General features: G+C 36.4%; 1 protein-coding gene across 3 annotated transcripts; it reads left to right on the top strand.

Moving 5' to 3' along the window:
* The first annotated feature begins 2,915 nt into the window (after nucleotides 1-2,915).
* On the top strand, nucleotides 2,916-11,828 carry LOC108990757 (translation initiation factor eIF-2B subunit beta-like). Of its 3 annotated transcripts, none has more exons than XM_018964827.2 (11): nucleotides 2,916-3,095; nucleotides 3,717-3,796; nucleotides 3,916-4,070; nucleotides 5,522-5,809; nucleotides 6,165-6,294; nucleotides 8,218-8,325; nucleotides 8,418-8,520; nucleotides 8,624-8,749; nucleotides 9,610-9,803; nucleotides 10,315-10,443; nucleotides 11,390-11,828. In XM_018964827.2, the coding sequence occupies exons 2-10, from the start codon at nucleotides 3,744-3,746 to the stop codon at nucleotides 10,409-10,411; spliced, it is 1,254 nt and encodes a 417-aa protein (XP_018820372.1). In that variant the 5' UTR covers nucleotides 2,916-3,095; nucleotides 3,717-3,743; the 3' UTR covers nucleotides 10,412-10,443; nucleotides 11,390-11,828. The 3 variants fall into 3 exon arrangements, with proteins under 3 accessions (XP_018820372.1, XP_018820373.1, XP_018820374.1); XM_018964828.2 differs by having other exon boundaries at nucleotides 2,916-3,135; XM_018964829.2 differs by lacking the exon at nucleotides 3,717-3,796.
* The last annotated feature ends 295 nt before the right edge of the window (nucleotides 11,829-12,123 follow it).

The following is a 12,123-nucleotide window of genomic DNA, read 5'->3' as shown; positions in this document are numbered from 1 at the left end:
TTTGATTCTTTTATCTATATCTGCTGCTTTTTTCCAACCTTACTATGCATTACTGTTTCCGTCTTTTTCCTCTTTCGTCATTGATTCATTGCTCTGAATGTCAGGCTAATCTTCTCTTTTTCTCTTCTTTTTCAAGTAATTATGTTGACTGCGACTGGAACTTTTTAAATATAATTTTTCATTTTCATTTTCTTATCTTCCCAACTATTACAATTTTCATATATATGTAATTGCTTCTACAGGAGTTGAAATTGTTTTTGCTATTTTGCTCTATCCAAGAGACTATGAAGCGTATGCATTGACAAATGATTGTTTACTCTGCTATTATTTTGTTTTGGTTCGGTAAACTCTATTATTATCTTCTTCATTGACTAATCATTTGGAGACTCTTCTCCTGGCATATAAAATAATGTTTAGTATAGTTGAATGAATGGAGTGGGTTATACGTACACAAGCAAGATTGTTCGAATATTTTAGATTTGTTTTGTTCTCTTTCTTATTCTCATAATCGAAGATCTTTATTTTTTATACGGTTCTTGAAGAGTTTGCGATTCTGATTTTGTTTAATTGTGTTATGGTTTAATAAACATAGATGCATTGTGACTGATAGTACCCGCTAAGTGCCCACTGGCAATCTTCAATCACAATGGTGCTTGGGCTGAGATCAAAGAGTCAGAAACGTGTTTCAGTTCAGGTTGATTACTTTATCCACGTTCAGGATGTGAAGCCATGGCCACCATCATAATCTTTGAAATCTTCTCGATCACTGTTGATTCAATGGGAAAATGGTGATCAGAATTCTGGGTCATTTACTTGTGGTGTTGGGGATGGAAGAATTGGGCATCGACGAGTCTTTTAGGCTTTTGGTTACTTTGTGTAGGGAAGTATCTAGAAAAGGCACAACTCGTGAAAGGTTTTTGAAGAAGAACTAGAGTTTTACGTGTATGATACTTGAAAGGAGAAGGCGGTCAAAGGTCAACTCTTGGCGACAGCTACTATAAACCTTGCAGATTATGGAGTTATAAAAGAAACCATAACCATAAGTGCTCAAGTGAACTGCAAGCGGAGCTTCAAACACTAGATGGACGAGATCTACCACTTATTCACGCGACACTTGTTCACGCGAAGAGGAGAAGAGATGGACGAGACACCCACGGGGGCACCCACAAGAATATGACCACGCAGAGCTCTTCCAGACCCAAAGACGATGAAGACGACGATCTCTTCTTTCTTCCAGACCCAAAGTCGCATACTTTTCTTCTAGAGCCAGACGCGATCTCTTCTTCTTCTGAATTTTCCCTCCTTTTCGTTTCTATCTGTATTGTTTTTATCTTTTATCTTTTTTAATAATATATCGGCTAACGTGGTTTCCCAATTCCCCCACGGTTTCATGAGGCGGTTGTTTGTAGTAAAACTGTGAAAAATGCTGGATACAACCGGCCCATGCAACCGGTGGGTAACCGCCACATCATCTTAATGAAATGTTGTGTTTCAAGTGATAGAAAATCGAGAGACGGCATGGAAAAAAAAATCAAGTACTTCAAGTTTGCTACAGCAGAACGAGGGGATAGGGAAGTTAAGAAATGACGATGGCTATGGTCTGATCTAGTCTTCTTCGAAATGCTATTCGTGTGCCTCCCGACCCTCTGCCCCTTCCAAGTGCACCTTTGCATCCTCTGCTCACCACGACGACGCTTGAGAGGCGGGGAAATGAGAAAAGATAACATATGTAGGCATTGTTTTATGCTCTGCTTTACCAATTTATAACCTATCGAAGGGCCATCCCCAATACGACAAGCCACCTCCATATATACCCATATTTGCAGATCCGTAACAAAGAGTTTCCATGGGGTCCTGATGGATTTTTTGAGAGGAAGTACCACCACTTAAACATTCATGGCTCAACGAGGGGATATTTTCCAGAACCACTCATTTCTCTATCACATTTCTCTCGTTCTGTCAGATTTTATTGGATTATAGATGTTGATAGTAGCTGTTATTCTTTTGCATTATGAACTGTGGTTTAATACTTGCAAATGCATGTTAGTTGGTACATTTTGTATTATGTTTGTTTTCATCACTCTTTTCACAGTTAAATAAAATTGGTGGTAGTGTGGATGGTTCATTGAGCTGATAAAAAAAAAAAAAAAAATTGCAGCAGTCCTAAGCACTTAAGTATTTTACTCAAGTTTGAACTATTGTGCATAAATCGGTACGGAATGTAGCCGCTGGGAAAAAAAAACTAAGAAGAAGAAGAAGAACGAATAAGTGATTCGAGGATGAACTCTGCTGCTGCCGCTGTCATGAAAAAGGCTATTGATAGAGCTGAAACTAAATTCAGGCATGCTAGAAGTAGAGATGTGCTGCTGGAAAAAGACGAGAGAACTATGCAAGATGAAAGAGAGCAAGAGAAAAAGAGGAACTGACATGATGCTTTGCTTTTACTTTTAACTTTTCAACTTTTTTATTTTTTTTAATTAGCCGATTACCTCCCGATTCCGCAAGCCGGTTGTCCCTAGCACAATTTTTTCTTCAATTATGAAAATTCCGAGCAAAATTTGATTCGCTTTCCTTCTTACCCAGGTCGTATTTTCAACTTGAACAATAAATTGTTTTTGTTATATCAGATTTAAAAAAAAAAGAATTATTTGTAAGGAAAAGATATTTTTTATTAATGATTTTGTCATTTAAAATAAATTTTACTGAAAATAATAATATTTATTATAGATAATAATATTATTCTTCTAAAAAATATTTTTTTGACATTATCCTTCTAAAAAATATTGTGTGCCAAAATAAATTCAAGAAAAAAATACAAGTAAATGACCAATTTAGACCGGGTGAATTCCGCGTCCGGGCCGAGGAACCAATTAGGAAAATCCGAAAGGAAACCCGTGGCCTGCACGTAAAAACACGGGCGAACAAAACCCAAACTCGTGAGAGCTCGCGTTCGCAGGTGAATGTGTGCATCGAAGCTCTGAAACCCCAGACACCTACGCACCCACTCTCTCTCTCTCTCTCTCTCTCTCTCTCTCCCACCTCTCGCTTGCGTCAGCGAAACCCTCTCGCACTCGCATGCTTCTTCGATCCCGGAAGTAAGCGAATCACATAGATTATCTTTCTTAGCTACTCCATGTTAGTCGTTCTACTGTTCACATTTTTAATCTGGTTGATCGTATCGTCTATATTTATTTTTGTAATGATCTGTTCTCTTTTGTTGCTGTGAAATGATGGAAACGGAAAGAAGGTGCAGGTTATTGGGTCCTGCTGTTTATACGTTTAATTTTCGATTTCATGGAAATAGAGCTGTAATAAGTTTGATCAGGAGGACTTGTATTCCCACGTATTCAAGTGTTAGGCAATTTTCATTTAGGTTGGTTTTATACTTTTGTAACATTTTCTGCTTAGCCAAACAGAGGAGTGGTGGCAAAATGGTATAAATTTGCTGAATATTTGGCAGTGGCAATTCTAGCATTTATTTTGAAGTTTATTGAAGTGGAAATTTTTTTGGGTTCTTTTATTTTGTTTGGTTGCTGAGCAGACACAGCTGATTAGAAAGAAAATAAAACTTTCTGATCTTACTTGGATAAGTCCTGCTCGGATCAGCTAAGCCATAAAAGTTTCCTTTCGCATAGATTTTAAATCTAAGTTTCCTTCGCTTTTATCTTACATTTTTCTAGAATCGAAAATTGACTAAGATTATGCAACTTTTCTAGGCGAAGTAGTGAACTTTGGTGATAATCATGCCTGACGTACAGGTCCTTGTGAATGATTTCCTTAACAAGCTTAAAAAACGGTAAAATCTTCAGCAGTTTTTTTTTATCCCCCCGCACTGGCTGTATCTGGAGGCTCTGTCCAAACTCCAAGACCATATGCTCATTCATGTGTTTTCTTTTTCTTTTTTTGTGGTTGCAGTAAAATTGAGGGCTCGCTTGCCACAGCAAGGCAGACGGCTGAATTGCTTCGGTCAGTGATTTCACAGCAGCGTGTACCTTACAGAAACCAGGCTAGAGCTTTGATTGATGCTGTAAGAGCTGTTGGGGAGCAGCTGATTGCTGCAAATCCTGTCGGTATGTGTATGGATTAATTTCGCAAATCATGACTAGAAATTATGCAGTAGTATAGGTTCTTGAGAGAACTTCATCTGTTAATGAAGGTCACACCATGTAGGATAAAAATCTTTATATCGTTGCAGTCACTTTTAAAATTTTGAATCAACCACAGGTTTTTAATTCGGTAAACTTGAAATTGGCTTTTTACTATTACCTTATGAGAATTCTTTAGTATTGATATTCTTTTCAATATTCAGACTATTCTTCCTATTATTATTATTTTTTATTGTTCTTTTTCTCATGAAGCAATTTTTTAAGGAAGTGAAGATTGGTAAATTGAACTCCCAATGCTGTGGTAGACAGCATTCTAGCAGTGCTGTTGATATGGGCTTTGTTTTCTTGTAATTTCTTATTGTGAGCACAACAGTCAGGTTTTCTTTGTAAGGATGCTTTAAATCTGCACATAGGGAGGTGTAGAAAATGCCTAGTCAGTTTTTACAGTTTTAGTTTTCAGGATTTTTAAGCTCCATTCACTCTTTCTAACTTGGTTTATATACTGTATACTCCGGCGGGATTTTTGCTCATTAACTATATCAACTCATTAATAAAAAAGGCCTGGTAAAATTGTCAGTGCCAAATGTCTCTTAGTTACAAACAGTCGTGGATGTTTGCAATTTCAATGAGCCACATGTCACAATGGTTCCCAAGAACAGAAATGTAGTAACGTACAAAACAACACTGGTTTTTCTCATTGCTCATGCAGGAGGCCAAGTATTTCTTTGAATCAACCATGGTCATTTTGAACTTCTATTTTAGGCTTTCAAGCTATGGCTACTTCTTGTCAATAGATTTAGCATACAAAAAATATGTCAAGGCATTTTTTTTTTATAAGTAAGAAGTTTTATTGATCCACGTAAATAGGCAATGCCCAAGTACATTGGAAGTATACAAGAAAAAAGCCTAATTACAAACTACCTGCTACGAAAAGTAGCATAAAAGTCATTAAAGCTCGCTCCATTCCATACTATGGATGAAGCCCAAAGCAACAATGTGTGATAGAAAAAGGCCCTAAAACCATCCGGGGAACGTTAACTTTTATGTCAAGGCATAAAAGTCATTAACATTATTCCTTTGAATTTAAGTGTTGTTTTGTTATGTTCTGCTTTACTCAGAGCCAATCAACTTTAATATTTATGAAGTACAGCACCCTTATTCTTAAATTTTATGCGTGCACATTTTCATAACATTTGTTTATATGGTTTTGCAGTCTAAGAATGCTTATTCACTCGGGCTGCATATCTTTGATTCATTTTTCCGCATTGCTGATGGCTTATCAAAAAAATATTGTATAATCACATGAAAAATGAAAATTGTGGAGGATGGCTTCCATTTTTAAGGTTTTACTTATATGGAGTATAAAGACTTATTTGCTGTTTGCCTATAACAATATGATATGTATATCATTGCAGAGCTTGCTGTTGGTAATATCGTGAGGCGTGTTTTGCATATTATTAGGGAGGAGGATCTATCTCTCACAACAGCTGCTATGGCTGGTCTGGGCTTATCAGCTGCTAGTGATGATGAAGACGATGCTGATCAGGATAATCATCCAGTTCTATCAGCTGCTGCTGTTGCTGCTGCTGCAAGAAGTACATTGCGTCCACCTTCCTTGCAGACCCTTCTCGAGGATGTGCCTGACTCAGCAGCTGTTCCTCACACTTCTTCATCTGGGGGTGATTCTGAAGGAAAAAGCAAATGTGAGCTCTGCAATTTTATTCATTTCATTAATTATTTTTACTATTGCTGTTTTTTATAATTAATATGCTTGTTCATCAAAGCTTTTATCAGTTCATTCTATATTTCTATTTAGTCAATCTATATTTCTATTTAGTCAATCTACAATGTGCATGATGATTTGAAAATTATGCGTCTATATTCTCAGAAGATAAATGTGGCTAATTGTGGTTGGACATTGGTGGGTGAAAGAAATTTGTTCCTTGCAGTGGTGTTTTGTTTCAATGGAAGTGGTAGTGCTGAATGTGGGAGAACCATTTGCGTAATAAATTTCAAAATGATGAGCTTTGGTTGTTCATAAATGCTTTTCCTTGGCAGCTGCTGACAAAAGTTCAAGAACTCGGAGGTTAAAGCATGATGTCATTGAAGCTGTTAATGAACTTATTCAAGATATTGCCACTTGCCATGAACAGATTGCCGAGCAAGCAGTAGAGCATATTCATCAAAAGTAATTTTTCCTCAAACTAGCAATATTGAATTTGTTTTTATTTATTTATTATAATTAATAAGAGTTTTATTACCATAAATAGGCATAGCCCAAGTACAGAGGAAGTATACTATAGGAAATGCCTACATAAAGCGACTAAAAAAATAGAAAAAACTAGAAAACTCCAACACATCATCACCATTCATTACATTAGCCTTAGCCCAAAGACATAGAGTTTTCAAGAAAAATTCCCTAATTTCATCCAATGTTCATTCTTTGGATTTGTTTTGGATTTCATCCAACATCATCACCATTCATTAAATTGAATTTGTTTTGCCTCTAGATTTAATTTTTCCTTTTTCTTCACCAACAAGCTGTAGCTCAAATGGCACCTACTCCCCCCTTATGAGCTGGGTGGAGGGTGAGGTGTAACTGTGTAGCTTACCCATATAAGGATTCCCCTTTTGCTCTCGAACTCTTCTGTATTAGCATTATGTGTTCATACATAAGCTCAAAATTACAAGATGGTCTTAAATTTGTTTGAAATGGTTTATACAATTGAGTTGACAATGCACTTAAAAATTATTTTTTATACAAATGAAATAAATATCTGCAAGCATAAATTTTCATGCTTGTGGGATTTATGCATCCTCAAATTTCATCAACAACTGATTTTTATTGTCATTTTCCTGTGGTGGTTTGTTCATTAGTGTTCATATTGGTGAAGTTTATGGGTTTTTAGCTGAGGTGAAAGACATGAAAATTTAGAGAGGGATTTAATTTAAACTTGGAGCCGGAGATGGGACTTTAACAAAGAAATATGATTTTCATGATCAAATTTCTTCAAGAATAACTGTATCTTTTGTTTTTGTTTTTGGTTTTCCTCTTTTAAGAGCTATAGACGAAATAGTTGTGCATGAACTGGTTAATTTGTTTGCCTAAAACCTTCTGCTGTTTTTGTGTTTATATGGTTAAAGGGAAAATACTTAAATGGATAATGGAATTTGGCATGGATGTGGATACATAATGGTGGCAAATTGCCAGAAACAGAATGTGATACCCCATTCTGATAAGTGATCAGGGTAGGTGGTATATGAGATCCTACATTGCTTGGGAATGAGTAGTTCTTGCTCTTTATAATATTCCAATGGGGCTCCAATTGTATCATTGACTTCTCTTATTACTTAAAAAAATTGTATCATTGACTAGTCCTTTTGGAGTATAGGCCATGTGGCTTGAGCCTTCTATTGGGGCGTTACACATAATCATTTTGATATGCAGTTTGACTCTTCAAAACGGTGGAGTCGATCATGAATCCATACTTTTCCTTAAACCCAAACCCGCAGTAAAAGCTCTAATGTTGAAAATTAAGTGACATGATTCTAGCGTTGACTAAAATCACGAGAATAATGGTCAACTTTGGGGAACTGATTTTGGCTTATGTTTGAGTTGGATGCATCTGGCATGCTGAACTAATCGACTCATTCATTTCTCAGAATGAACGAGCTCCTCTTTAGTGCTGTGACTTTATTGCATGACTCAGAACTGCTTACCCTTTCTCAAATCATTACAATGCGATCCCTTACAGTAGCGAGATTTTTATAGATATCTTGATGAGTATGATATGTTGACGAGGATTGTGAATTGGTGTGTTTGATTCATAGTTCATGTTTGAGTGAATAATACATGCAATGACTGCTGCAGCTTTTCATGGATTGATGTTGCAGTCTGATTGTTAGCATAATCTATGTTCTTCTACTCTGTATTCCTTGCATACTTGTAGAGCACTCACATGTCAGTAAAGTTACGTCTTTTTGTGTTGTCCCATTAGTCTGAAACTACAATCATACGAACATCAGCTTGTGTGAAAATTCTTTTTCTATGGTCTTAACTTCTTGATGTTCTTGTCATTGTATAACATTTCTAATTGCAATTTTTTCCCAGTGAGGTAATTTTAACTTTAGGAAGTTCAAGAACAGTTTTGGAATTTCTTTGTGCGGCGAAGGAAAAACAGAGGTCATTTCGGGTGTTTGTTGCGGAGGGTGCTCCAAGGTTTGTGCAAATGGCTACTTCTTTTGGAAGCATGTTTAGCGGTGATAGTTTCGATGTTCTCTTTCAATGTCCTTTGCTTTTTTTGCAATTAGGTATCAAGGACATCTTCTTGCAAAAGAATTGGTCACAAGAGGTTTACAAACCACGCTAATTACTGATTCTGCAGTCTTTGCCATGATTTCCCGGGTGAACATGGTATAGTGACGAGCTTGAGCTTTTATTTTTTCCTAAGTTTTCTTCCTCCTTTAGAAATGGATTTGTTGGACTGATTCTTGGCTTCATGTGGGAATCCCTTAAGGTTATAGTTGGAGCACATGCTGTCATGGCCAATGGTGGGGTCATAGCACCTGTTGGATTGAATATGGTTGCACTTGCTGCCAAAAGGCATGCAGTTCCGTTTGTTGTACTTGCTGGCAGTCACAAGGTAATTTGGCACAATGACAGCTCCACTTGCCCTAGAGGTTTTAATGAAAGATGAATCAGATCTCCTTATGAACGATTCTTAGATTTCTTGCTCTTTTATTATGCTTGAAGTTAAAACACTCGTGTTTACTGATCATGCCCTTTGGATTTGATATAATGGAATTGTGTTTTGTGAAATATACTAGTTCTAAAGTGTAAAACAAGGCTTATGTCCTTTGGTCATGTAACTTGAGTATTTAAGATTTTTACTGCTTATTTCGATTTTGTGTTGAAAACAAAAATGTACCTTTATAAAAAAAACTTCTAAAAACAAAAATGCTTCAGAACTGTTGAATTTAGTGCACTTCCAAAAGAGAATTGTCTGCATTGAATTTACGAGATAATCAAGATCCTTCGACACGGATACTAATAGTTGCAAGACAAAGCATATATTCTTCGAAAATAAACTCATTTTTAGTTGCTTATTTGTTTATCTAATCAGGTTTATGCCAATATCCATAGACCATAGAGCATACTATGAGCTGTCCATCTTTGTTTTGCATGTTTGGATCAAAGCAGGGATTAGGTTGTGTGGGTCGTGAGCAAACAAAGTTAGTAAATACTGAAATCTATATGGCCTAAACATTTGACATGTATTGCAAAAGAAGCAGAGAAAATTTTGTGATTGCTTTGGCCAATGTGTATCTCAATAGAGTCAATGAATGCTCAAGTGCTTGTTTTGTCTAAAGTTTCTGACATGCTAATTATTAGCAAATGGAAGTGCCTTACTTTTGAATCTCATTTCTTAAAATTGTTGTTATCGTCATCATCTAGTGATTACTCATGGTACTCTTGTGGATTGCTGTTTTGTCTACTTGACAGTTGTGTCCTCTGTATCCCCACCATCCCGAGGTCTTGTTGAATGAGCTGAGATCCCCATCCGAGCTGCTGGATTTTGGAGAGTTCTCCGACTGCATGGATTTTGGGAGTGGCACTGCTTCCCCCCTTCTTCATGTGATTAATCCAACATTTGATTATGTGCCACCAAAACTCGTTAGTCTTTTTATTACTGACACGTAAGTAACAGACTAGAATGCTTAAAAAATTTTACTCTAATGAGCTTGCTATGCATCATACTCAATGTTTTATATGATAGTAATCCCCCTCCTGGTCTTTAATAAAATCTCGAGTACTTATTAAAGATATTAATCCCCCTCCTTGTCCCCCAGTGAAAACCAGAAAAGAAGGGGAGAGAAAAAAGCCTTTAATGTCTGCTTTATGAGTTTATGTAGCTTAGAAGACAAAGTAAGAAATTTGAATCTCTTGTAAATTTCATAAAAGAAAGGATTTACTGGACTTTCAAAATTTTGCATATTCTGGAGTTCTTTGAAAGACATCTCCTTCACTCTATTGTGCGATCTTTTCTTTTATGTCCTCGTTCTAATTCATGGATGTTACTTTTAGCTCACTTCTGTATGCTTTTAGTTGGTTTTTTGTGAATTTTGAACTCTGTTGTACTAGTCTTGATATTTCATGTTCACTCTATTCCTATTAGCGTGATAACTTGTAAATTACTCAACTTTACAGAGGAGGGCACAACCCATCATACATGTATCGCCTCATTGCTGATTATTACTCTGCTGATGATTTGGTGGTGCAACGAAGACCACCTACAGGGAGATGAGTTTAGCTCCCTCTTTTCTTGTCATATGTTGGGTAAGTATTTTAGTTTTTTATATTTATAAAAAAAAAAAAAAAAAGTATTTTAGTTTTCTATGTTACATGAGTCAAATGGCTGTGCCTGGACTCTAGTGTGAAATTTTTAGTACAACACATTTTGTTGATGAAGCAAAAGCTTGAACTTTTGAAATTTAAAATTCCAGCACAACGAAAATGTTAATATCTATGTATGTTCCATTTGGAACTTATACACATGGCAATTCTGTCAAGTGGCTGGCGTACTTTAAAAGAGCAACTATCTTCATAATGACAGGATCTTATTTCATTCAATAATGAAATTACTGGAGGCATAATTACGATAAAATCTGGAAATTATACCCCATGTGCACAAGGTGGCTATCTCATTTAGGTATTAGATACGGACCTTGGCAGGATCAGATACAATGACATGAACAAGAAACTAGTATAAAACGACTATAAGATTCTTCCAAAGAGGCTCTTATCCCAATTGAATATAGAAACAATCCATTAGAAACACTTGGGATTACTTGTAACCTCTTGAAATCCAACTTATTCCTGGCCTTGGTATGGGATGATCATGTCCAAATCTGATGTGGCATTAAATTGGGGTATGAAATAAAGTTTTTTATTCTATGCTGCTTCAGCCTGTTGAAGTTTGGGTGGCTTCTTATAGCTTTTGGATTAGCTCATTTATCAAGCCTGCAGTCTAGAGAGGATAATTCGTTGTGGAAAGTAGACATGAACTAGACGTTTTGGTTTTTTTGCTTTGAAGAGTTCCTCACTAACCATTTGCAGCTACTATTCTCTTTATCATTATTATCATGATTTTCTTGCATGCCTAGGTGCAGCTCCTGTATATGTCCCGTGTACTTGGCTTCACCTATTTGCAATAAAACTCTTATTTACCAATAAAAAAAATTATCATGATTTGTTGTTGTTTAATACCCTGTTCAACTTTCAGGTAATTCAGAAAACTAGTGTGATAAGCAGCGCGTCAGTGAGATGAAAGTTGGATTGCATTGTATGAATTTGGGAGCAAATGTTAATGCTGGAAGAGACTAGGAAAAGTTGCTCATGCGATGTTGTGAAATGAGAATGAATACGCAATAAGAATAGCAACTTCCTGACTATGAATAGCCGTATTGTCAATGTGAGAGGGCAAGAGTCTCAGTGCTGTATTTTGTAGCAAAGCTATGGCACATAATTAGACTTTCACCATTGTTGTATTGCGCATGGCTAAAGTTTTTGTCGCAGTTTGCATTCAGGTTATTACGCCTTTACTCCATGGGCATGTTGCTTTGGTATTTCTTAATTAAGAACAGTTTTCTGACTCCATCCTCCTCCGAGGAAGGAAAGAGTTTTTGGGTGGTATACAGCTTAGTGAAAATATTATCACTGTTATTAAGGTGTGTTTCAGGCTTCCAGCCTTTCAGGATTGCTTTCGCATCAAAACCACCCGCGTCTTAATCTCCAGTTATTCATGATTGCTACTTGCATCTGCACCGCGACAACGTTTCATGCCCATCTCAACATTTTAACGATTGATTTATATACATATACATACATACATATATTTAATACAAAATGCCATTAAACTCGCTGCTAGTAACGGATTATGGTGTTACTCCGGCGAATAAGATATCAGTTAATTTTTCATTTTTTGGGCTTCAGAAACCAAGAGCTGCTTCCTTGTAT

The sequence above is a fragment of the Juglans regia genome, chromosome 14 (assembly GCF_001411555.2).
Source record: "Juglans regia cultivar Chandler chromosome 14, Walnut 2.0, whole genome shotgun sequence".
NCBI classification, from domain to species: domain Eukaryota; kingdom Viridiplantae; phylum Streptophyta; class Magnoliopsida; order Fagales; family Juglandaceae; genus Juglans; species Juglans regia.
Note: the sequence above shows the minus strand (reverse complement) of the source record. Positions and strands in the feature narration are given on the sequence as shown.

What these genes read in the sequence shown, in the direction of transcription:
- LOC108990757 (XM_018964827.2), top strand. Translation starts at nt 3,744, where the DNA reads ATGCCTGACGTACAGGTCCTTGTGAATGATTTCCTTAACAAGCTTAAA. An exon ending in GATTGCTGCAAATCCTGTCG is followed by an intron (nt 4,071 to 5,521) that starts GTATGTGTATGG and finishes ATATCATTGCAG; the next exon opens with AGCTTGCTGTTGGTAATATC. An exon ending in GTTGCGGAGGGTGCTCCAAG is followed by an intron (nt 8,326 to 8,417) that starts GTTTGTGCAAAT and finishes TTTTGCAATTAG; the next exon opens with GTATCAAGGACATCTTCTTG.